The sequence below is a fragment of the Coregonus lavaretus genome (genome assembly GCF_964263955.1).
Source record: "Coregonus lavaretus genome assembly, chromosome: 11".
Taxonomy (NCBI): Eukaryota; Metazoa; Chordata; class Actinopteri; order Salmoniformes; family Salmonidae; genus Coregonus; species Coregonus lavaretus.
This window is the reverse complement of record NC_139998.1, coordinates 52,192,751-52,217,458: the sequence shown is the minus strand read 5'-3', so window position 1 is coordinate 52,217,458 and position 24,708 is coordinate 52,192,751. Positions and strand designations below refer to the sequence as shown.

Genomic DNA, 24,708 nt, shown 5'->3' with positions numbered 1-24,708 from the left:
ACCTGGGAAGAGAAGCGAGTGGGGGGTGAGAGGAGATCGTTTGTTTTTGACAAGGATGCCTCCCCGCTTCAATTCATCTTATCAATAAACCTTGGTACTGCTGTCTGTCCAGGTTCTAGCTAGAACAGCGCTCCGCTCTCCTGGATGCACTAATTAACTTCCCTGCGTGTGTGTGTCCTTCACTAAGGAACCAATTGAGTTTACATGTGCCCTAAATAGATGCATTAATGTGTGGGACATCCATGATAAACCCTGGTGTGACCAATTCACTGAAACTGAGAATAACAACAGGGCTGGAAATGATCACAGTCAAAGCAGCACTGGAATGCAGTCAGAACCAACTAAGCAAGCAGAGAAAGACACACCAACTGTTAACAAGCTCCTTGCGGCGCTGCACTTGACAGATGCCCCACGCCTGTAAAAGAGAAAAATAACAAGTAGCGGGGAAAGCGAGTTGGTTGGTAAATAAAGGAGGATAAACTTTCTGGAGTGTCTCCTTTAGAGAGAGAGAGAGCTCATTGCTGTTCTACAGGCTGACTGCCTAAACCCAGTCAAGGAATGTTAAAGCATTGAGCCCTCGGAGCGAGGCGACATGGGAACTGAGGGAGCCTAGATTTTGTTCGTCGCCTCTTGATTTCTGCAGGTCCTCAGGGGACCTAGGGTATAAAGAGGTGTGTGATGTTCAAGGCCTGGGTGGGTTGGTCTCTACAGCATGTCCTTACCTAACCTCTGCTGACCTCCGCAGCTGGCAAGGGCTGAACACAGCTCCGGCACAGGGCTGAACACAGATCCGGCACAGGGCTGAACACAGCTCCGGCACAGGGCTGAACACAGCTCCGGCACAGGGCTGAACACAGCTCCGGCACAGGGCTGAACACAGCTCCGGCACAGGGCTGAACACAGCTCCGGCACAGGGCTGGCCGGAACGAGTCAGACAGCTGCTGGGGAGGTGTGTGTGTGGTAAGACCGTACTGTAATTACCCTCACTCAACCAAAACTGGGGAATAGTCCAATTTGGAGTAATTTGTTGGCAGTAGGCCAACAAAGACAGTTGCCCATATATATAATGTCTAAGAAGAATAGATTTTTGGATGGTAGGAAATCAGCACATGAATTGTCCAGTGACAGTGCTATGGAACTCAACTAATACTTCACACTGTCTACGATATGGACTATGTTGGTTGCAGCCAATATTCACAATTGATGTCACGTAGCTCTAATACAAAGTTATCCAAGACCGGTCTGAAGCAATCAGAGTAGCGTCACATAGCTGTCTGCACTGTGTCCACACTAACCGCTCCTCGCATGTCACATGCTAACCAAATTAAAATACATTTTATTTGTCACATGCTTCGAATACAACAGGTGAAGACTTTACCGTGAAATGCTTCCTTACGAACGTTTTCCCAACAATGCAGAGTTAAAAAGTACAAAAAAATTGCAAAACATTTATAAATAAATAGTAACACAATAAAATAACAATAATGAGGCTTTATACACAAGGAGTACCAGTACCGAGTCAATGTGCAGTGGTACGAGGTACTGTAGTTGAGGCAATATGTACATGTAGGTAGGGGTAAAAGTGACCAGGCAATCAGGATAGATAGATAAACAGAGTAGCAGCAGTGTGTGTGAAAGTGTGTCTATACGTGAGTGCGTGGCGTCAATACGCATGCGTGTGTTTTGTGTGTGTGAGCGTATGTAGTGTGTGCGTTGGAGTGTCAGTATAGTATGTGTGAGTGTGTTGGTAGAGTCCAGTGAGTGTTCATAGAGCCGGTAAAAAAACAAAACAAAGGGGGGATGGTCAATGCAAATAGTCCGGTTAGCCATTTGATGAACTGTTCAACAGTCTTATGGCTTGGGGGTAGAAGCAGTTCAGGACCCTTTTGGTCCCAGACTTGGCGCTCCGGTATCTCTTGCCGTGCGGTAGCAGAGAGAACATTCTATGATTTGGGTGGCTGGAGTCTGACAATTTTTAAGGCCTTCCTCTGACTGGTATAAAGGTCCTGGATGGCAGGGAGCCCGGCCCCAGTGATGTTCTGGGCCATATGCACTACCCTCTGTAGCGCCTTATGGTGGGATGCCAAATAGTTGCCATACCAAGTGGTGATGCAGCCAGTCAAGATGCTCTCAATGGTGCAGCTGTATAACTTTTTGAGGGTGCCAAATCTTTTCAGCCTCCTGAGGGGGAAGAGGCGTTCTTGTGCCCTCTTAACGACTGTGTTGATGTGTTTGGACTATGATAGGTCTTTAATGATGTGGACACAGAGGAACATGAAGCTCTCGACCCGTTCCACTACAGCCCCGTTGATGTGAGGGGGGGTGTGCTCGGCCCTCCGTTTCCTCTAGTCCACGATCAGCTCCTTTATCTTGCTGACGTTGAGGGAGAGGTTGTTGTCCTGGCACCACACTGCCAGGTCTCTGACCTCCTCCCTGTAGGTGGTCTCATCATTGTCAGTGATCGTGTCATCATTGTGTTGGGAGTCGTGCGTGGCCACTTAGTTGTGGGTGAACTGGGAGTACAGGAGGGGTCTAAGCACGCACCCCTAAGGGGCCCCCGTGTTGAGGGTCAGCGTAGCGGATGTGTTGTTGCCTACTTGTTAGAAAGTCCAGGATCCAGTTGCAGAGGGAGGTGTTCAGTCCCAGGGTCCTTAGCTTAGTGATGAGTTTGGAGGGCACTATGGTGTTGTAGTCAATGAACAGCGTTCTCACGTAGGTGTTCCTTTTGTCCAGGTAGGAAAGGGCAGTGTGGAGTGCAATAGAGATTGCGTCCTCTGTGGATCTGTTGGGGCGGTATGCGAAATGGAGTGGGTCCAGGGTGTCTGAGATTATGGTGTTGATGTGAGCCTTGACCAGCCTTTCAAAGCATTTCATGGCTACAGATGTGAGTGCTACGGAGCAATAGTCATTTAGACCGGTTACCTAGGAGTTCTTGGGCACAGGGACTATGGTGATCTGCTTGAAACATGTAGGTATTACAGACTGGGTCAGGGAGAGGTTGAAAATGTCAGCGAAGACACTCGTCAGCTGATCAGCGCATGCTCTGAGTACGCGTACTGGTAATCCGTCTGGCCCTGCGGCCTTGAATGTTAACATGTTTAAAGGTCACATCGGTTACGGAGAGCGTGATCACACTGTCATCCGGAACAGCTGGTGCTCTCATGCATGGTTCAGTGTTGCTTGCCTCAAAGCGAGCATAGAACGCATTTAGCTCGTCTGGTAGTCTCGCGTCACTGGGCAGCTCACTGCTGGGTTTCCCTTTGTAATCCGTGATAGTTTGCAAGCCCTGCCACATCTGATGAGCGTCGGAGCCGGTGTAGTAGGATTTGATCTTAGTCCTGTATTAACGCTTTGCCTGTTTGATGGTTCGTCAGAGGGCATAGCTGGATTTATTATAAGTGTCTGGATTAGTGTCCCGCTCCTTGAAAGTGGCAGCTCTAGCCTTTAGCTAAGTGTGGATGCTGCCTGTAAGCCATGGCTTCTGGTTGGGATATGTACCTACGGTCACTGTGGAGACGACGTCATCGATGCACTTATTAACGAAGCCTTTGACTGATTTGTTAAACTTCGATTGCATCGGATGAATCCACGAAGATATTATAGTCTGTGCTAGAAAACAGTCCTGTAGCTTAGCATCGGCTTCATCGGACCACTTCCGTATGAGTGCGTCACTAGTACTTCCTGTTTGTTTTTAATTGTAAGCAGGAACCAGGAGGATAGAGTTATGGTCAGATTTGCCAAATGGAGGGCGAGGGAGAGCTTTGTATGAGTGTCTGTGTGGAGTAAAGGTGAGTTAAGAGTTTTTTTTAGCCTCTAGTTGCACAGGTGACATGCTGGTAGAAATTAGGTAAGACAGTTTTCCTGCATTAAAATCACCGGTCTCTAGGAGCGCCGCCTCTGGATGAGCATTTTCTTGCTTGCTTATGGCCCTATACAGCTCCTTGAGTGCGGTCTTAGTGCCAGCATCAGTTTGTGGCGTGACCCTGGACAACACCCTGTCGTTCTCCGCTAACATCAAGGCGGTGACCCGATCCTGTAGGTTCATGCTCTACAACATTCGGAGAGTACGACCCTGCCTTACACAGGAAGCGGCACAGGTCCTAATCCAGGCACTTGTCATCTCCCGTCTGGATTACTGCAACTCGCTGTTGGCTGGGCTCCCTGCCTGTGCCATTAAACCCCTGCAACTTATCCAGAACGCTGCAGCCCGTCTGGTGTTCAACCTTCCCAAGTTCTCTCACGTCACCCCGCTCCTCCGCACACTACACTGGCTTCCAGTTGAAGCTCGCATCTGCTACAAGACCATGGTGCTTGCCTACGGAGCTGTGAGGGGAACGGCACCTCTATACCTTCAGGCTCTGATCAGTCCCTACACCCAAATGAGGGCATTGCGTTCATCCACCTCTGGCCTGCTGGCTCCCCTACCTCTGCTGAAGCACAGTTCCCGCTCAGCCCAGTCAAAACTGTTCGCTGCTCTGGCACCCCAATGGTGGAACAAGCTCCCTCACGACGCCAGGATAGCGGAGTCACTCACCACCTTCCGGATACATTTGAAACCCCACCTCTTTAAGGAACACCTGGGATAGGATAATAATAAAAATAAAATAATAATAATTGTAAAGTGGTTATCCCACTGGCTATAAGGTGAATGCACCAATTTGTAAGTCGCTCTGGATAAGAGCGTCTGCTAAATGACGTAAATGTAAATGTAAATGGACAGCTACGAAAAATATAGATCAACTCTTGGTAAATAGTATGGTCTACAGCTTACCATGAGGTATTCTAACTCAGGCGAGCAGAACCTTGAGGCTTCCTTAATATAGAGATTACGCACCAGCTGTTAACAAATCCTTAATATAGAGATTACGCACCAGCTGTTAACAAAGACGCTGCCGTTCTGTCCTACCGATGTATAGAAAAAAACAGCTAGATCTATATTTTCCATGTCCTTGTTCAGCCATGACTCTGAGAAACATAAGATATTACAGTTCTTCAGACCACGTTGATAGGATAGTCTCGAACAGGGCTCGTCCAGTTTATTCTCCAGTGATTGCACGTTCGCCAATAGAACGGAGGGTAGAGGCGGTTTATCCACTCGCCAGCGAAGTCTCGTCAGATATCCACGCTGGCTTTTAACGGCGACTCTTCCTTTTTCGAGTGTTGGGGATTTGGGCCTGGTCCAGATTGAGCAGTATGTCCTTCGCCGCAGACTCATTGAAGTAGAAATCGGTTAGTGATAGGTTAGGTTAGTGATCGCTGTTCTGATGTCCAGAAGCTCTTTTCGGTAATAGGAAAATATGGCGGAAACATTATGTACAAAAACAAGTTAAGATCAGCGCAAAAAACCCCGCAAAATAGTACAATTGGTCAGGAGGAGCCCTTAAAAACGGCTGCTATTCCCTCCAGCGCCATTTTAGTCTAACCACTCCCTGTGTGTCGCACGCTAACCACTCCCCGCCACATGCCTCCTCACCATACAGAGGCTAGCCTAATTGGCTACGCAGCTTAGACTGGACGAGTAGAGGCGCAAAACAACTTTATTTACCTATTTTTCGGCAGGGGACCAGTTTTGGGGGGGGCACCAGCACAACAATCCTGGGAAGTTCAGGGTGAATGGCAGTAAATTAGCTAGAACAATTTGATTGGCATTTTGATCCTTGTGGAGAGAAAAATCCCTGCTTCGGGCCCGAGGGGGTGCAAATACATAATGGGAATTTAGATTAATATGCCGTGCAAACACTACGGACCATTAGCTTTGTGAATAAATACCAGACTGGGGAGAACAAACACAGTAAATATCCTTTTAGGTAAACATGGTAGGGGGGTTGACTGACTGGTATTGACTGGCTGTTACTGACTGGTTGCATGGTACTGATTTGTTTGTTTGGTGAGGGCCTGGTTTGGTTGGCTGGAAATATAGAATGTAGAGAATTTGTTTAGTGTTTCTGTCTGGCTAGTAGTTGACTAAAGTAAACATGTTGTTTTGACTGAGCGCTTTAACAGACTGATCTTTAGAAGACAATGTGATTGTTTTGACTGACTGATCTTTAGAAGACATTGTGATTGTTTTGACTGACTGATATAAACAGACTGCCTGCCATTCTACCCATCTATCCGTCCGTCCGTCCATCTGCTTGCCTGTCTGTCTCAGTCTATATCAATGCGTCTATCTTTCTGTCGGCCTACTCACTGGCGTGGACCTGCAGACTGCAGGAGGAGCAGGAGAGCAGCAGGCTGGTGCAGTCTTCTCCCGTGTGGGAGTTGGAGGGCAGCGGCTCTGTGTTGTCCGGCCCAGCGCTGAAGCACATCTCGGGGACCAGCGGGTGGGTGCGGCTTCCGCAGCGGGGAGCGTGGGGGTGGTTGGGGGCACTGGGGCTGTCGGACGGGTACAGAGAGTCCTTCTGGGGCTGAATGAAATAGGGGAAGGAGGTTACATATCTTCTGGGGCTGAATGAAACAGGGGAAGAAGGTTACATATATGGGCTCACTGATTGGAGTTTAGAGCTGTCACATTTTCCCCCAAAAATCTATATTGAACACGGGAGCTAAAACCACAAATTTGTCCAAATTACATTTGAAATTTCATCTGAAACATTTCCATCAAAAGTCTTAGTCAAAACTGATGGCAGTCAAAGTTGGTGCTCTAGTGGTCTGATGCCTCTTTGTGCACTAATATGTAGCTTAAACACCAGCTTTTCATTTTCTCTGTTCAAATGTAATTCATGCATTGTTAACCTTTAATCAAATGAGCAAATGGTTAACATGACTTTCTGCAATCTGCAGACTCAGCCCTGTGTCAAAGACCACTGTTGTCTGATTGTGATGTTCACTCTGTTTGTGGCAAAGAGACATGTTATAATATATAGTGTTCTATTTATTTATATTGTTTGTACCCTAGCTGTGTCCGTGGTCGGTACCCTAGCTGTGTCCGTGGTCGGTACCCTAGCTGTGTCCGTGGTCGGTACCCTAGCTGTGTCCGTGGTCGGTACCCTAGCTGTGTCCGTGGTCGGTACCCTACCTGTGTGTATGGGCAGAACAGAGTGCATACGGCACAGTAGGGTTCCAGGGTGGCCACGGCCGCATTGAAACTCTTCTCAGCCAGGATGTTAGGAGTGCGGTTCTGCCACAAGTGGCCCGCCTTCTTCACGTGGCCATCCAGTGGCAAGGGGGAGAACAGCTCTGATTAGGGAGAAAGGAGAGAACACAGCCACACACACACACATCAGATCAGTCTAGATATACACAGAATGAGCATACAAGCAAGGATATAGGCTGTCAGGATACAGGCTGTGTCAGGCCTGCAATGCATGTAGCACAAGAGCCAGAGGAATCCGCAATAGTGTATTCGACCTGAACAGAGAGAAAAAAGACTGTGCTACAATGTCATCCCTCAGAACCAACCTTCATCGCTGGACATTTCCTGCTTGACGATGGATAGCGGAGAGCGCATAGGCGGCTTGCTGAGGGGGTGCCGGCGACTCTTCTTCACCTCCATCTTCAGCTGCTTGGAGTAGAACGATGACTGCTGAGGGACCCCAAAAATGAATGAGCAAGGCCCTGAGTTTGAATAAACTTCAACTTCACTTGACTCAACACCCTGATATCCACACTGAACCGGTTGGATTTTTGACCAGGCTTACCTCGAACCACAATCAACATGAATAATCAATTAATATATTGCTTTAACCCATATATTGTCCCAGGTCTGAATTAGCCCCTGATTAGAAGGAGAGGATGAAAAACAGAGGTGTTTCGGCCCTCCAGGACCGGAATTGAAGAACCCTGTCCTACACCTTGTTCCAGCACTGCTTACCTGCTGCATGTCTTTCACATCAAGCCTGCCCTCTGCTGGTATTTCTGTGTCATTGGTGTCTTGGGGCTCCTTTGGGGGCTCCTTTGGTGTCTGGGGCATGTTGAACGTGGCAAACTTCTCAAAAGCTGCTTGGAAGGAGTTTATAGGGACCGGTGGCGGGGTCGGTTGTTGTTTCTTCTTCTTCTTCTTCTTCTTCTTCTTCCTCTTCTCTCCATTCGCTGTCAAGTGCCACGGGTCTGCCTGGGGGTCTTGTACTGGGTGAGAGAAATAAAAGAAGGGAATTAATACCGTGGGAAATGTGGAACCTCCCAATTCAAAAGGTAAAAAAAAAAGGTGCTATCAAATCTCTGTACTACTTGCTGATTCTAATAGCCATTTCTTCTGATACCCATTTGATCTGGTACCTTGTGATATCATGTAGCTCACGTCTAACTCACTGAGGAAGTTTGGAACTGGAATTTCAGTTAAGTTCCTTAACTGACCGAAATTGAAATGTAATTGCATCCAATGACGCAGCCAACTGGTGCCTTGCCTGGTACCTCCACCCCCCTCCATCAACACCTCCCTCACCCTGACCTCCATCGACACCTCCCTCACCCTGACCTCCATCGACACCTCCCTCACCCTAACAACCTCCTCCTGACGCTCACGTTCTCATCCTCACTCTGACATTGTCCTGACCCTAACCACCACCTCATCACCTCCTCCTCCTCACCTCCTGCCCCAATCCTAACCTTAACCATTAGCGAGGACAATGCAAAACTGATCCAAGACCCTACTGCGCCCTACACCCACCTCCTGTGGCCTGGTCGGCAACGTCATCCTGCCTCTCCCGGTCCTGTCTCTCCTGTTCCTCCCGTTCCCGGTCCTCTCTCTCCATTGCCTCCAGAGTCTGCAGGGCCTCCCTGGCCATCCTCTCCTCCCTCTCCTGGCGCCGCTGGGCCTCGCGCTCCTCCACCTGGCGCTGGTACTCGGCGGCATCCAGCTCGATGCCTTCCTCCGCCAGCACCTTGACCTCCTCCAGCTTCAGCCGCCGCAGCTGCTCCTTCTTCTGTAAAGCTCTGGGGACGGAGGGATGGGGCAGACAGGGACATGAGTGACTGATGACACTTACAGTACTTTACTTGTATTAACACTTTGTACCCCACCCCCCCTCACTCTTTTACCTATATTTAACTGTTTCAGTTTCCCCTGTAAAACATTCATGCTTTTAAAAGTGAGAGAGAGAGAAAAAGAAAAAGATGGATAGAGAGAAATGTAGGACTAAAGAGTGAGAGGAGAGAGAGGAGAGAGAGAGGAGTGAGAGAGGAGAGTGAGAGGAGAGTGAGGAGAGTGAGAGGAGAGAGAGGAGTGAGAGGAGAGAGGGAGGAGTGAGAGGAGAGGAGAGAGAGAGAGGAGAGAGGAGAGAGAGAGGAGTGAGCGGAGAGAGAGGAGAGAGAGGAGAGAGAGAGGTGTGAGAGGAGAGAGAGAGGAGTGAGAGGAGAGAGAGAGGAGTGAGAGGAGAGAGAGAGGAGATAGAGAGGAGAGAGCGAGAGGAGTGAGAGGAGACAGAGGAGTGAGAGGAGAGAGAGGAGAGAGAGGAGAGAGAGAGGAGTGAGCGGAAAGAGAGAGGAGTGAGCGGAGAGAGAGGAGTGAGAGGAGAGAGAGAGGAGAGAGAGAGAGGAGTGAGAGGAGAGAGAGAGGAGAGAGGAGAGAGAGAGGAGAGAGAGAGGAGTGAGAGGAGAGAGAGAGAGGAGAGAGAGGAGAGAGAGGGGTGTGAGAGGAGAGAGAGAGGTGTGAGAGGAGAGAGAGAGGTGTGAGAGAGAGGAGAGAGAGGTGTGAGAGAGAGGAGAGAGAGGTGTGAGAGGAGAGAGAGGGGTGTGAGAGGAGAGAGAGAGGTGTGAGAGAGAGGAGTGAGAGAGAGGAGAGAGAGGAGTGAGAGGAGAGAGAGAGGAGAGAGGAGTGAGAGGAGTGAGAGGAGAGAGAGGGAGTGAGAGAGGAGTGAGAGAGGAGAGAGAGGAGTGAGAGGAGAGAGAGGAGAGAGAGGGAGTGAGAGAGGAGTGAGAAGAGAGAGAGGAGAGAGAGGAGTGAGCAGAGAGAGAGGAGTGAGAGGAGAGAGAGAGGAGAGAGAGAGAGAGAGAGGAGTGAGAGGAGAGAGAGTGAGGAGAGAGAGAGGAGAGAGAGAGAGGAGTGAGAGGAGAGAGAGAGAGGAGTGAGAGGAGAGAGAGAGGAGTGAGGAGAGAGAGTGAGGAGAGAGAGAGGAGAGAGAGGAGTGAGAGGAGAGAGAGAGGAGTGAGAGGAGAGAGAGAGGAGTGAGACGAGTGAGAGGAGAGAGAGAGGAGAGAGAGGAGAGAGAGGAGAGAGAGGAGAGAGAGGAGAGAGAGATGACAGTGTGACTAGCTACACCATTTGGAACACACCCAGAAGCATGGACACCGTTCACAAAAACATTATTGACATAGCTCAGAGTACAGTATTACTAGGGTCAGGAGTTTTCCCTAACCCTTGTCATTCCATATCTTAGTATGAATGTACACGGAGTGTAAAAAACATTAGGAACACCTTCCTAATATTGAGTTCAGAACATTTCCCCTTCAAAACAGCCTCAATTCGTCAGGGCACGGACTACAAAGTCAAGTTCGATGGATGTCCTTTGGGTGGTGGACCATTCTTGATACACACAGGAACAGCTTTGCAGTTCTTGACACACTCAAACCGGTGCGCCTGGCACCTACTACCATAGCCTGTTCAAAGGCACTTAAATATTTTGTCTTGCCCATTTACCATCTCAATGGCACACATACACAATCCATGTCTCAATTGTCTCGAGGCTTAAAAATCATTTTTTAACCTGTCTCCTCTCCTTCATCTACACTGATTGAAGTGGATTTAACAGGTGATAAATAAGGGATAATAGCTTTAACCTGTATTCACCTGGTCAGTCTATGTCATGGAAAGAGCAGGTGTTCCTAATGTTTTGTACACTCAGTGTCTGTGGTATGCATATAGGTATACATGTCTCGGGTAGTGTGGGGAGGACGTATGCAATTATACTCTTGGACTTCCGATGATGCCTTTCACCTTGACCCTGACGGGTCGATGAAATTCAATTGTATAGTAACTGTACTGTCCGTCTCTCTTTCTCCCCCTGACCTCTGAAGCAGTTTCTGGCGGTAGGTGACCCGGTTGGCCCTCCAATGCTCCAGCTCAGGGCTGGTCAGGGTGGTGGGTCGCTGGTGGTCCAGCACCGTGCCGTCCTTGCCTTGCTTCCACTGTACGTAGCGCTCCGGCTGCAGGCAGCGCACAAACACATCCATGGAGATCTTCACCATGTCCTTACGACACGTACACTGGGGGAGACATAGAGGAGAGGAGAGAGAGAGAGAGAGAGAGAGAGAGAGAGAGAGAGAGAGAGAGAGAGAGAGAGAGAGAGAGAGAGAGAGAGAGAGAGAGAGAGAGAGAGAGAGAGAGGAGAGAGAGAGAGGGGGGAGATAGAGAGAGGAGGGGAAATGGGAGAGAGAGAAGGAGAGAGCGAGAGAGAAGGAGAGAGACAGGAGGGGAAATGGAAGGAGAGCAACAGAAGTAAGATGAAAATAAAAAACTAATTTTCTTTCTGTGCCCCGGTCGATGTATTACATTTCTGCTTTATTTCCTGAGCTGCGCTGAGAGGCCTTATGTTCAATTACTGGGAACATTCTTCAGGCACGCTGCACCTCAGACAGAGGCAGGCAGAACAAGTGGAGGAGAGACAGATCAAGAGCGAGAGAGAAAAAGAGAGATGAGGTACTGGAGGGAGAGCAGGGAGGTGGTAGTGGGGGGTTAGTAATAACGTCAACAACAAGAGAAAGCCCCCCCCCCCCACCGCAAACCAATATCCACACACTACATCTCATCTAGGAAGCACTTGAGGGACGGAATTAAGTGAGGGGGAAACCGGCAGATGAAGGAAAGAGTCGTCTGGCTACCAGGGTCTGATTGGGGACTTTCATAAAAACATCAACTGGAACAGAGGAAGAGGTGAGACGACAAAACACAAATGAATGGGAGATAAATGTGTCTCTCTGCAATGACGGCTGTGGTGGGAACAGGGGGTGGGGGCATATTAAGCAGCGTACCAGAGGAAATAGGAACCCAAAAAAGTAAAGCCCATTTCTGTCCCATAAAATTATTAAGGGAAATGTATAAATGTACCATTCCCGAGAGAGGGTGGGGGGGTACTATGCTTAGATGACTGAATTTTCTAATGGAAATGTATTCGGAAATGTACCAAATGTCTCCAAAAACAACGCGTGACCCCCAAGGACTTCTAACCAATGAGCCCTATATACTCACTTCATATCCTAATGAAGTTAAATGATTGTAGGAAAACGTAAACAAAGACCTTAGGTGAGGTCGCCCCCCTATTAGAATAATATTCAACCTTAGGGGAGCGCTTAAAATATCACCATGCAACCTCGCAGACTCCGACTGTCATCCTTCACTAAATAAGTCTGGACTTTTAATGTCTCCGTTCCCATTGGTGGCTGTGCGTGATAAAGCAATCGTCTTTTAAAACATCACAACGTGATTGTACAACCTACTTGAGAAAAATAGGCACACTAGAAAGTCCTGTGTGGCTCAGTTGGCAGAGCATACGAAAATGTATGCACATGTGAAGGACGTCAGGCTGCTTCCTGATTTGGCTCGAACCCAGGACCTCTGCCTTGCTAGCACACGTGACCGCCCTCCCGAAGTGTCTTACCAGTTGGCGCAACATGAAAATGTAACTATTTGGCGGCGCAAGTGGGGACATTTAAGTCTGAGGAGTAAGTTTCATATCCCCATGTGCTACATACGCGAGAGTAGAGAAACTGCAGGAAAATCCAGTTTACAACCGTTAATGAGTATGTAGTAGTGTGCTGTACTGCCTTGTCCTCTTGTCTGCAGCCATGGGAGTGTCCATTCAGTTTACTACAGCTAGGCAGTTTCTGCCATATGGAGACTCACAAACACTCCCAGAGAAACAACAACACTAGAAAATCTGGATTCATTTGAACTTCATTTTGAGTTATTGAGCTAAACCGAGCAGGTAGAGAGAGGAACAACTGAGGTTCTGGGTACAGCTCCTTAACAAATGTCCACGCATAGCACATAAGGAAGCGGACATCTGCATTCACACCGTTTATTGAGCATGTCTTACACACAAAGTTGTGAGGACAGGCATCTGCAATAAGGGGCTTTAGTGGTTAACTAGTCATTTCTGCCCCTGCTATCATGCGCTTATTTCCAGTGAGGGCCACCATACATTAACATAGCAGTCTGTTGTCAGTTCAGTGCGATATTACCACACAATAAGAAGTGAAATGACAATACTCTTTGTTTAAAGCCTACTCTAGGCCTATAACCAATGTTCCCTCAAAATGTGTTATCACTGAGCAAATTTCAGGTCTGCTGAGCGCAAACATGAACGTTGTGAAAATTCAGTGCAACTTCCGGGGGCGCGCCTTTACTGTGAACACTGAGGCTGTACCCGCTTTAAGTTACAGTTTTAACAGTGGTCAAGTAGGCTACTGTGCCTATTTGATCATAATGTAGGCCTACCAGAGTGGCCTACCATCAAAAACCATGGAGAAAATGCATCCCATAACATTTTAACATGGAAATAGCTGTTCTATCATTCAGCCTACAATAGCAGTCAATGTGTGGTGTTTCAACGTAGGCCTACATTCCATGAGACCTTTGGAAGAAAAGCACAGGGCTTGACATAAACCTGTTAATCCACTTGTCCTTCAGACAAGGAGGTGACTGAACATGTTGTTGTGTTGTTTGATGCATACCATTATTACTGAGAATCAGACAAATTATGCTACCCTCTGCTTATTGGCTACTTAGCTTATTTAAACCTGTCTCAAAATACAACACTGCCCCTTTAAGACAAAAAAAAGCTCTTTACCTGACTGGCTTTTCAAAGATGTCTAGAAATGCACACGTTTTGTGCTCTTGTAGGAAGCAATCACTCCCCCATTGCTGACTACAAATGATCTATAACTGGGCTACGAATATGAACAAATGTGCACACGTCACTACATGTAGCTCTCGCTTTGATCTCAAAACAAGCCCATTGCTCAGGACCGCTCATGCTGTAAAAACAGTCCAGTTCAACGTGAATGGCACAGTTCCATATAAGGCAATGGTCTATTTGTATTTATAAACTGGGTGGTTCGAGCCCTGAATGCTGATTGGCTGACAGCCGTGGTATATCAAGACCATATTACCACGTGTATGACAAAACATTTATTTTTACTGTTCTAATTACGTTGGTAACCAGTTTATAATAGCAGTAAGGCACCTCAGGGGTTTGTGGTATATGGCCAATATACCACGGCTAATAGCTGTATCCAGGCACTCCGCCTTGCGTAAGAACAACCCTTAGCATATTGGCCATATACCACACCCCCTCAGGCCTTATTGCTTAAATAGGTCTACTGCAGCTCTGATTGGTTATAGCGCACCAGTCTGTGTAGAGTACGGGCCTGAGTCGTGCCTGTCAATGCAATAGAATCCTACTCCGATGCGTTCTGTCTACAACAAAATCTCTTGAATAGTTAGTTTTGCATTCGAAGTCTTGCATAGTTCATTTTGTTTCGGTAGGTTGCATTGAAAGTGGCTAATTGCGTTGATTCGATCACAATTCCCACAGTATAGGGAAACGTTGACAGTGTTAACTAAGGTGGAAAACTCTAGAAAGTTCAATCTCGTGCTTCTCTAGAGCAGGTTGATATTTCCTCTGCGAGGCAGTCCCGGGGGAGCTGCGCACGCACTCGTGCATACACAATAATAATACCGTAGCCTTCAGCATCTTCAGAACCCCCTATCAAAGCGCATCAGCTCTAACCCAAACAAACAAGCATACACAAACAAAATATCACTACTCGGCGAGTAAATCATCTGCAATTCACTTTGATAGATGAAAAGGCAGAGAATTGGGTCTGCGGCTGTGTGGTGTGTCCAGTTCTGAGGCACCAACAGCCAGATGGAATGGAAATGAATCTTCTATTCAGCGTGATGAATATCCTCTCACAACACCCAATGTTTTGGCCCATACTGAACCGTGAACTGTCATGTACTTTCTCACCTGAAGTATAGATAATTGATCATTGTTTCTCAACTCTGGTCTTCGAGTATCTCCAATAGCACACGTTTTTGTTGTAGCCCTGGACAAACATACCCAATTCAACTCATCGAGGGCTTGATGATTAGTTGACAAGTTGAATCAGATGCGCTTGTCCAGAGCTACTTGTCCAGAGCTACGATAAAAATGTGTACTGTTGGGGGGTACTCGAGTACTCGAGGAGTGGAGTTGAGAAACAATGACCTAGCTAGATGACATATTCCTGTGTGCTAGTCAGGGAGGTAAGAGTGGAACACTGTTCAGCTACAATGAAAAGCAGTTAGGCACATCAATGAAATGTATTTATAAAGGCCTTTTTACATCATCAGATGTCACAAAGTGCTATACAGAAACCCAGCCTAAAAGGGCAAACAGCAAGCAATGCAGAAGCACGGTGGCGAGGAAAAACTCCCTCCCTAGAAAGGCAGAAACCTAGGAACAAACCTAGAGAGGAAGCAGGCTCTGAGGGGTGGCCAGTCCCATTCAGGCTGTGCCGGGTGGAGCTACTACTACTACTACTACTACAACTACAACTACTACTACTACTACAGCGTTGTACTACTACTACTATAGCGTTGTACTACTATTGTGTTGTACTGCTGCTACTACTACTACTACTACTACAACAGCGTTGTACTACTACAGCATTGTACTACTATAGTGTTGTACTGCTACTACTACTATAGTGTTGTACTGCTACTACTATTGCGTTGTCCTACTACTAAAGCATTGTACTACTACAGGTTTGTACTGCTACTACTATAGCGTTGTACTACTACCACTACTATTGCGTTGTACTACTACTATAGCGTTGTAGTACTACTATAGCGTTGTACTACTACTATAGGGTTGTAGTACTACTATAGCGTTGTACTACTACTATAGGGTTGTACTACTACTATAGCGTTGTACTACTACTATAGCGTTGTACTACTACTATAGCGTTGTACTACTACTATAGCGTTGTACTACTACCACTACTATAGGGTTGTACTACTACTATAGCGTTGTAGTACTACTATAGCGTTGTACTACTACTACTACTATAGCGTTGTAGTACTACTATAGCGTTGTACTACTACCACTACTATAGGGTTGTACTACTACTATAGGGTTGTACTACTACTATAGCATTGTACTACTACTACTACTATAGGGTTGTACTACTACTATAGCGTTGTACTACTACTATAGCGTTGTACTACTACTATAGGGTTGTACTACTAATATAGCGTTGTACTACTACTATAGCGTTGTACTACTACTATAGGGTTGTAGTACTACTATAGCGTTGTACTACTACTATAGCGTTGTACTACTACTATAGGGTTGTACTACTACTATAGGGTTGTACTACTACTATAGCGTTGTACTACTACTATAGGGTTGTACTACTACTACTATAGGGTTGTACTACTACTACTATAGGGTTGTACTACTACTACTATAGGGTTGTACTACTACTATAGGGTTGTACTACTACTATAGCGTTGTACTACTACTATAGCGTTGTACTACTACCACTACTATAGGGTTGTACTACTACCACTACTATAGGGTTGTTAGCATTAGTGTTCTCTTTCAACATCTTGTGCTCACTTGGTTTACATTGACACACTGCACTTTTCTTTTTCTTTCTTTCTTTCTTTCTTTCTTTCTTTCTTTCTTTCTTTCTTTCTTTCTTTCTTTCTTTCTTTCTTTCTTTCTTTCTTTCTTTCTTTCTTTCTTTCTTTCTTTCTTTCTTTCTTTCTTTCTTTCTTTCTTTCTTTCTTTCTTTCTTTCTTTCTTTCTTTCTTTCTTTCTTTCTTTCTTTCTTTCTTTCCCATTGCTCTGGCACTTTCAGGAGCCGCCTGTCAATGTGCTGAGACAAAATTGAGGGCAAGCAGCAAAACCAACCAATTAATCTCTTTGAAATTCAGACAGAACTCTTGAGGGGGAGCTCCCTGGCCAGTGGATTGTGTCCAGACCTGAGGGCCAGGGGGCGGACGGGTTAAACGAAAATTCCACCATCACACCGGCTGTATTTCTGTATTTTGACATTTCTATATCTTGAAAAGTTGATTGCTGATAGGCAAATCATTTTGGGATTATATCAACCACGGACTAATGAAACAAATACTAAAAGATAGTTTTTGGGTGGCGTTATCCTTAAAGTGACTCAGAGTCTGTGTTGGTATCTAGTGGCCCTCTGAGCAGCACACTAATGCAGCACACTGACCTGGCAACCTCAAACCTGATACGTAGCCAAGCAGAGACAAAGAGGGAGTGTGTGTGTGTGTGTGTGTGTGTGTGTGTGTGCGCGCACGTGTTTTTTGTGTGTGTCCCTTACAGGTGAAAAGTCTGGTCCAATCCCAAAGTGCAAGACTAAGAACAAATATTGACAGCAGTTTGCCCTCTGGGAGAGGAGATAAAGACATGAAAAGAAAATGAAGTGGAAGGAGAAACAGGCGATGTGAGGCAGCTTACAGACACAGGTTAATACACAGAAACACGGCACCCCAACGACTTGTTGCTCCAGGCCTAAAACAGTGTGTCAGCACTAGACTGTGGAACTGCATGGTGGTGTAAGAGGAGACGGGTAGCATGTGTAATATATTACAACATCTCTGGATGTCATCTTCGCTATAGTGGTGTGTGTTTGTAGGGGACACTGGGGTGACCATCTGGTTTAGTGTGCATTGACCCACCTGTGTTGCCATCTTGCCGTAGTCAATCCAGCGCAGGGTGGCAAAGTTGGTGGACTCGGCGCAGTTGAAGCCGTGGTTGAAACCGGCATGGTAGCCATAGGGAAAGGTGACCATGAACTCGCCTTCTTCCTGAGTGACCTGGAGAGAGCAAGAGTTCCATTTTAAAAATGTTCCTCTGCGATTTTGTGATACAGTATCAAATCAACAGGATGCAGTCATATAATCTAATGTTACTTGCACCCTGATCAATTTCTAAACATTCTGTTTCGGGTTTGGATGATTGACCCTGAATACAGTAAACATTTTCATAAAAAGTTCAGTCAAACACGAAAACACAACATTAAATGTACATTAACTGACTGAGCATTAATGGTCAACAGAACCAGTGCAGTATAAGCAGTATGCAAACTAATAAAACTTCATATCCATATTGCATAAGCAAACATTTGTGTTATTAAACCGGCTTTTGATGGGCAGAGATGAGCAAAAATCTGCCAAAATGATGAAGTAATTTACATTTAAGGAAATGAAGCTCTGCCTCGGATGGAAGGACTTGGCAAAAACAGGGTCTTCGCAACCCCTGCAACCCAGCCATGGGAAACAAAAACAGATGCTAGCTCTTAATATCCACAATCATTAAGCACTGATGGAAGGCTGATTTAATTTAACTCTTCCTCCCTCCCTCACTTGAGCTGGCTAGCGGCTAACGGCTCCTAGAGAACCAGTCTCGGCGATACAAGGAATTAGCCAGTCCGTGCAAATGAAGATTTTCATTTGGTTGCGTTTCGTTCCAAGGCAGAGCTAGGGCCATCATTTACTGAAAGCTGGGGAGGCTGAAGAAGACACAGTTCACCGGTTTGTCTGCATCTCTTGGAAATTAAGCCTGACAAATTATTTGGCGGTTTTTTATTTGACACTCCTAGTTTTCTGTGGCTACCTCAACATTAAAATGTCTACTACTATTACGTGAGGTTCATTGGCAATCCCTGCCAGAAATATTAAATCCTCAAAATAAGCCTTAACTAGATTTCTACAGCTGAACTTCAAAAAGTAGATCGATGGGAGACTAGAGGAAGTGGATCGATGGGAGACTAGAGGAAGTGGAGCGATGGGAGACTAGAGGAAGTGGAGCGATGGAAGACTAGAGGAAGTGGAGCGATGGAAGACTAGAGGAAGTGGAGCGATGGGAGAGGCAGGCAGCGCAACAGAAGAGAGAGATGCACATAAATTCAGACTAAAGAAAGTGGAGCGATGGGAGACTAGAGGAAGTGGAGCGATGGGAGACTAGAGGAAGTGGAGCGATGGGAGACTAGAGGAAGTGGAGCGATGGAAGACTAGAGGAAGTGGAGCGATGGAAGACTAGAGGAAGTGGAGCGATGGGAGACTAGAGGAAGTGGAGCGATGGGAGACTAGAGGAAGTGGAGCGATGGGAGACTAGAGGAAGTGGAGCGATGGAAGACTAGAGGAAGTGGAGCGATGGGAGACTAGAGGAAGTGCAAAGCCGGTGTTATGTTTTACACTCAGATCAAGGGAGACGCTCTCTCTCGGTGTGCGTCAGATAATACGGTTCCTGAGGTAACGACACCCTGAAGGAAAAATAGAAAAAAGACAACTCTGCAGACAGTGGAGAACTTTGTACGCCCGTATTAGAACTTACGATTTATTTCACACCATGAGATTTTCTATCTCCAACAATTATTATCCACAGAAAAAAATTAACATGTAGCTCAGTTGGTAGAGCATGGCGCTTGCAACGCCAGGGTTGTGGGTTAATTTCCCACGGGGGGCCAGTATGAAAATCTATGCACTCACTAACTGTAAGTCGCTCTGGATAAGAGCGTCTGCTTTATGACAAAAATGTAAATGTAAATTAATTGTCTATCCCGGAAATGTGAAAAGATGGAAATTGAAATGCAACTAAGACTCATGGCTCACCTTTCAATACTGTGTGCGTCTGTGTGAGTGTGTGTGTCTGTGTGTGTCCGTCTGTAGGCCTATATGTTCATGCGCACTTTTGCCGTGTTCACTTCTCCATCCAGTCACTCCTCCTCTGTCATTAGTCCCAGAGGTTGTTTGGAGACCAGCCACGCAAACACCCACAGCTTCAGCATGCCTCCTGACCCAGTCATCATCATCTAATGTGCCATTAACCTCCACTTTACTCAGCGATGGCAGGCTTTCATATACCCCATTCATTTCTAGCAGCGGTCGGTGCTAGAGTCATAGGGGGTGTGTACCAAATGGCACCCTATTCCCTACATAGTGCACTACTTTTGACTAGAACCCAATGGGCCCTGATCAAAAGTAGTGCACGTTAAAGGGAATAGGGTTCCATTTGGGACACAGACATATGCTGCACAGGGCTACCATGTCCTTTCACAGGTTGAAGGATTTAAATTGTGCTTCAGCAAAGGGTTCCATTCAGATGCGTTAGTACTAAAACTGCCTTTGGTAGTTAAGTGGCTCCTTTCTGAGAGCTGTTAACAGGCTAAGTGGTAACGTGATGAAATGAGTTGCATTGCATTACTGGAATATCCGTCAAACATAGATGGTTAAAATGAAAGGTGTTAGAGATCTGTTATTGGTTAAATGTGCATGTATGACATCAATCAAATGGACCGAGTTACTTCATTTATTTCCATATACAGTGAGGGAAAAAAGTATTCCCCTGCTGATTTTGTACGTTTGCCCACTGACAAAGAAATTATCAGTCTATAATTTTAATGGTAGGTTTATTTGAACAGTGAGAGACAGAATAACAACAAAATTCAGAAAAACACATGTCAAAAATGTTATAAATTGATTTGCATTTTAATGAAGGAAATAAGTATTTGACCCCCTCTCAATCAGAAAGATTTCTGGCTCCCAGGTGTCTTTCATACAGGTAACGAGCTGAGATTAGGAGCACACTCTTAAAGGGAGTGCTCCTAATCTCAGCTTGTTACCTGTAAAAAAAGACACTTGTCCACAGAAGCAATCAATCAATCAGATTCCAAACTCTCCACCATGGCCAAGACCAAAGAGCTCTCCAAGGATGTCAGGGACAAGATTGTAGACCTAAACAAGGCTGGAATGGGCTAACAGACCATCGTCAAGCAGCTTGGTGAGAAGGTGACAACAGTTGGTGTGATTATTCGCAAATGGAAGAAACACAAAATAACTGTCAATCTCCCTCGGCCTGGGGCTCCATGCAAGATCTCACCTCGTGGAGTTGCAATGATCATGAGAACTGTGAGGAATCAGCCCAGAACTACATGGGAGGATCTTGTCAATGATCTCAAGGCAGCTGGGACCATAGTCACCAAGAAAACAATTGGTAACACACTACGCCGTAAAGGACTGAAATCCTGCAGCGCCCGCAAGGTCCCCCTGCTCAAGAAAGCACATATACATGCCCGTCTGAAGTTTGCCAATGAACATCTGAATGATTCAGAGGAGAACTGGGTGAAAGTGTTGGTCAGATGAGTCCAAAATCGAGCTCTTTGACATCAACTCAACTTGCCGTGTTTGGAGGAGGAGGAATGCTGCCTATGACCCCAAGAACACCATCTCCACCGTCAAACATGGAGGTGGAAACATTATGCTTTGGGGGTGTTTTTCTGCTAAGGGGACATGACAACTTCACCGCATCAAAGGGACGATGGACGGGGCCATGTACCGTCAAATCTTGGGTGAGAACCTCCTTCCCTCAGCCAGGGCATTGAAAATGGGTCGTGGATGGGTATTCCAGCATGACAATGACCCAAAACACACGGCCAAGGCAACAAAGGAGTGGCTCAAGGAGAAGCACATTAAGGTCCTGGAGTGGCCTAGCCAGTCTCCAGACCTTAATCCCATAGAAAATCTGTGGAGGGAGCTGAAGGTTCGAGTTGCCAAACGTCAGCCTTGAAACCTTAATGACTTGGAGAAGATCTGCAAAGAGGAGTGGAACAAAATCCCTCCTGAGATGTGTGCAAACCTTGTGGCCAACTACAAGAAACGTCTTACCTCTGTGATTGCCAACAAGGGTTTTGCAACCAAGTACTAAGTCATGTTTTGCAGAGGGGTCAAATACTTATTTCCCTCATTAAAATGCAAATCAATTTATAACATTTTTGACATGCGTTTTTCTGGATTTTGTTGTTGTTATTCTGTCTCTCACTGTTCAAATAAACCTACCATTAAAATTATAGACTGATAATTTCTTTGTCAGTGGGCAAACGTACAAAATCAGCAGGGGATCAAATACTTTTTTCCCCTCACTGCTCAGCCTTACACTTCAGAACGTGGGGTTGACCAGCTTCATTATTGAAATTCTTATTAAAAGATGATTGTTTGAAGAAATTACAAAGTCTCTCACTTGTTTAGAAAAATCCACCACAAGTCGACTACAAAATAAGTGATTCCTCGACTCCTTGCACGTCGACAGGCAGGTCAGCCACCAGGCAGGAAGTCAGAACCGTGCACTAGGCCTATCTATCGGCAATCAAAAGCTGTATCTCGCAATGGAATGCCATATCTCGCAATTTCTTAGCTTGCAATGTCTCGGAACTTCAGTAAAGCAGAGCCTATCATCAATGAAAAGGCTAGGATATTGAGATGAGCGAGATGAAACACTTTGCTCTCGCACAGTCACACAGTATCTACGCATGTGCACGAGTTTGCTTCATGCTGTTCACAGCGTAGTAGCCAGGGTACCCAAACAGCTGAGAAGTTGAGCTTCACGCATCTACGCTCTTAGCTGTTGTGGAAATTAACCCACTGTGCTGTTTTACTTTCTGCATCTACCCCCCCAAAATAGGATTTTTCTTAACGCTAAGGATCCCAATTTCATTTATACGTTTTAACGTTCACACCCCTAATACTGAGATGCTTTATGAATACGGGCCCAGGCTTTCTCCAGGCCCCTACCCTCAACACTAGCTCCAGACCTCAGCCATCATATCATCCTCAGCCCCAGCTCTCAGCCCCAGCTCCAGGCCTCAGCCCCAGGCCTCAGCCCTCAACCCCAGCTCCAGGCCTCAGCCCTCAACCCCAGCTCCAGGCCTCAGCCCTCAACCCCAGCTCCAGGCCTCAGCCCCAGGCCTCAGCCCTCAACCCCAGCTCCAGGCCTCAGCCCTCAACCCCAGCTCCAGGCCTCAGCCCTCAACCCCAGCTCCAGACAGACCTCATCCCCAGCTCCAGACAGACCTCAGCCCTCAACCCCAGCTCCAGACAGACCTCAGCCCTCAACCCCAGCTCCAGACCTCAGCCCCAGCTCCAGACAGACCTCATCCCCAGCTCCAGACAGACCTCAGCCCTCAACCCCAGCTCCAGACAGACCTCAGCCCTCAACCCCAGCTCCAGACCTCAGCCCCAGCTCCAGACCTCAACCCCAGCTCCAGACCTCAGCCCCAGCTCCAGACAGACCTCATCCCCAGCTCCAGACAGACCTCAGCCCTCAACCCCAGCTCCAGACAGACCTCAGCCCTCAACCCCAGCTCCAGACCTCAACCCCAGCTCCAGACCACAACGCCAGCTCCAGACCTCAACGGCAGCCCCAGACAGACCTCAGCCCCAGACAGACCTCAGCCCCAGACAGACCTCAGCCCCAGCTCCAGACAGACCCAAGCCCCAGCACCAGACAGACCCTAGACAGCCCTCAGCCCCAGCTCCAGACCCAGCTCCCAGCTCCAGACCCAGCTCCATCTTCCAGCCACTGTTCGTTGTGCTACCTACCCTGTCGAAGGGGATGCTGTACTTCTTCAGTATGGACGGGGAGATGAGAGTCATCTTGTGGCGGAGGAAGGCGTCACAGCCCTGGGAACTGCCTGGGAAGAAACCTGCAGGTGGGGGAAAACACACAAAAACACCACATTACCAAATTGCCTCCCATTGTCTGAATTCACCTGTTGTGGCATCCATACTAGTAAAATGTGTTTTCCATGGGAAATCGTGAAATGTGGCATGTTGTTCACGAGAAATTGTAACATTTAAAACCTCAAACAATACACTTCAGTTTCATGTCAGCTTCCTGCTTATGACGACCACGTTACCCCACTCCCGGGAAGTTAATAAGCCACAGGAGGTTTGGCTTGTTACAGACAGAGACAGTGCAGATCTTAGGCCTACACTCTCCATCCAAATGGGAGATATAATCGGTGGTTGGAGGTTATCAGTAAAGAGCTCTCCCATCTGTCAGATGGAAAATGTGGGGGTCACAGCACTCAGAGCACCACGCAGTGCACGCCCAGAAAGCTTTAATTATCATAATTTCCTTGGTCCCACAATCCCTTCCTTCGTGCCGGACCCCGGGTCACCGCCAGGCTGTACGGCATGCCAAACTGAAGAGTGAGAAACTTTTGATAACGCGTAGGAACATACGTCCACCGACCAGTGTCAAATTGCGCATGGTGATATCAAATAAAGTACTTGAGAGCTTGTGTCAGCTGTGTCACGATACCATTATCTTTTTTGAACTTGTGAAAGCATGCGAGCGGGGGGTTATTTTCGGCATCATACCATTTCATCTTTCTTTGTCTTTTTTAGACTTCTACTGCCTGTTTATGGGGCCTTTTCTACACAGACTTTACACAGCGAGAGGTGGTTGTCGCCTAAATAAAAACTCATCTCAATCTCATGTGCAAAACCCTCACTCTTTCTTCCCTCTTCAGAGGATGACAATTAATTTCACGGCCAGAGCCTCAAAGACCAGAGCCTCCTCTTCAAAAACAAACCAGCCTCTCGTATATCATTAGTGTCCGAGGCCTTCAACTTACTAGAAAGAGAGGGAAAGAGATCTGTTTCGCTGTCTCTCGCTCTCTCTCACACGCACCTCTCCTGACGAGCAGTCTGTGCTGTGCCTCAAAGGATGGGAGACCGTTTGCCCAGTTAAACTTTAATGTAACTGACAGCATAATCGAGGCCCATTTCATCCTTCATTTTCATTGCATTGTTTCAGAGCCTGTTGGTCTCAAAGAGCTGCCTTTCTCTGGCGGCTGCTGTGTGAGCTGATAAAGGTGAATAATGTGCTGGCGGAGCCACATATTAATCCCCATTAAAATGCAGCTGGCAGTGTGGAACTCTCCCCGGGGCAATATTAACTTTAAGCTTCATTTTGT

At 46.9% G+C, this 24,708-nt stretch overlaps 1 protein-coding gene across 2 annotated transcripts in view; it reads right to left on the bottom strand.

Moving 5' to 3' along the window:
* The window catches only part of LOC311137471 (lysine-specific demethylase 4B-like), an 86,726-nt gene that overhangs the window by 20,302 nt on the left and 41,716 nt on the right, over positions 1 to 24,708 (bottom strand). Inside the window, exons 7-14 of one of the 2 annotated variants that reach the window (XM_084172003.1) lie at positions 23,327 to 23,430; positions 17,630 to 17,767; positions 10,946 to 11,142; positions 8,609 to 8,874; positions 7,814 to 8,067; positions 7,402 to 7,525; positions 7,019 to 7,179; positions 6,191 to 6,407 (exon numbers count right to left, since the gene is read on the bottom strand). In XM_084172003.1, coding sequence (XP_084028129.1) covers positions 6,191 to 6,407; positions 7,019 to 7,179; positions 7,402 to 7,525; positions 7,814 to 8,067; positions 8,609 to 8,874; positions 10,946 to 11,142; positions 17,630 to 17,767; positions 23,327 to 23,430 — 1,461 coding nt within the window. The remainder of the gene's footprint in view (positions 1 to 6,190; positions 6,408 to 7,018; positions 7,180 to 7,401; positions 7,526 to 7,813; positions 8,068 to 8,608; positions 8,875 to 10,945; positions 11,143 to 17,629; positions 17,768 to 23,326; positions 23,431 to 24,708) is intronic. The other variant, XM_084172004.1, reaches the window with a different exon arrangement.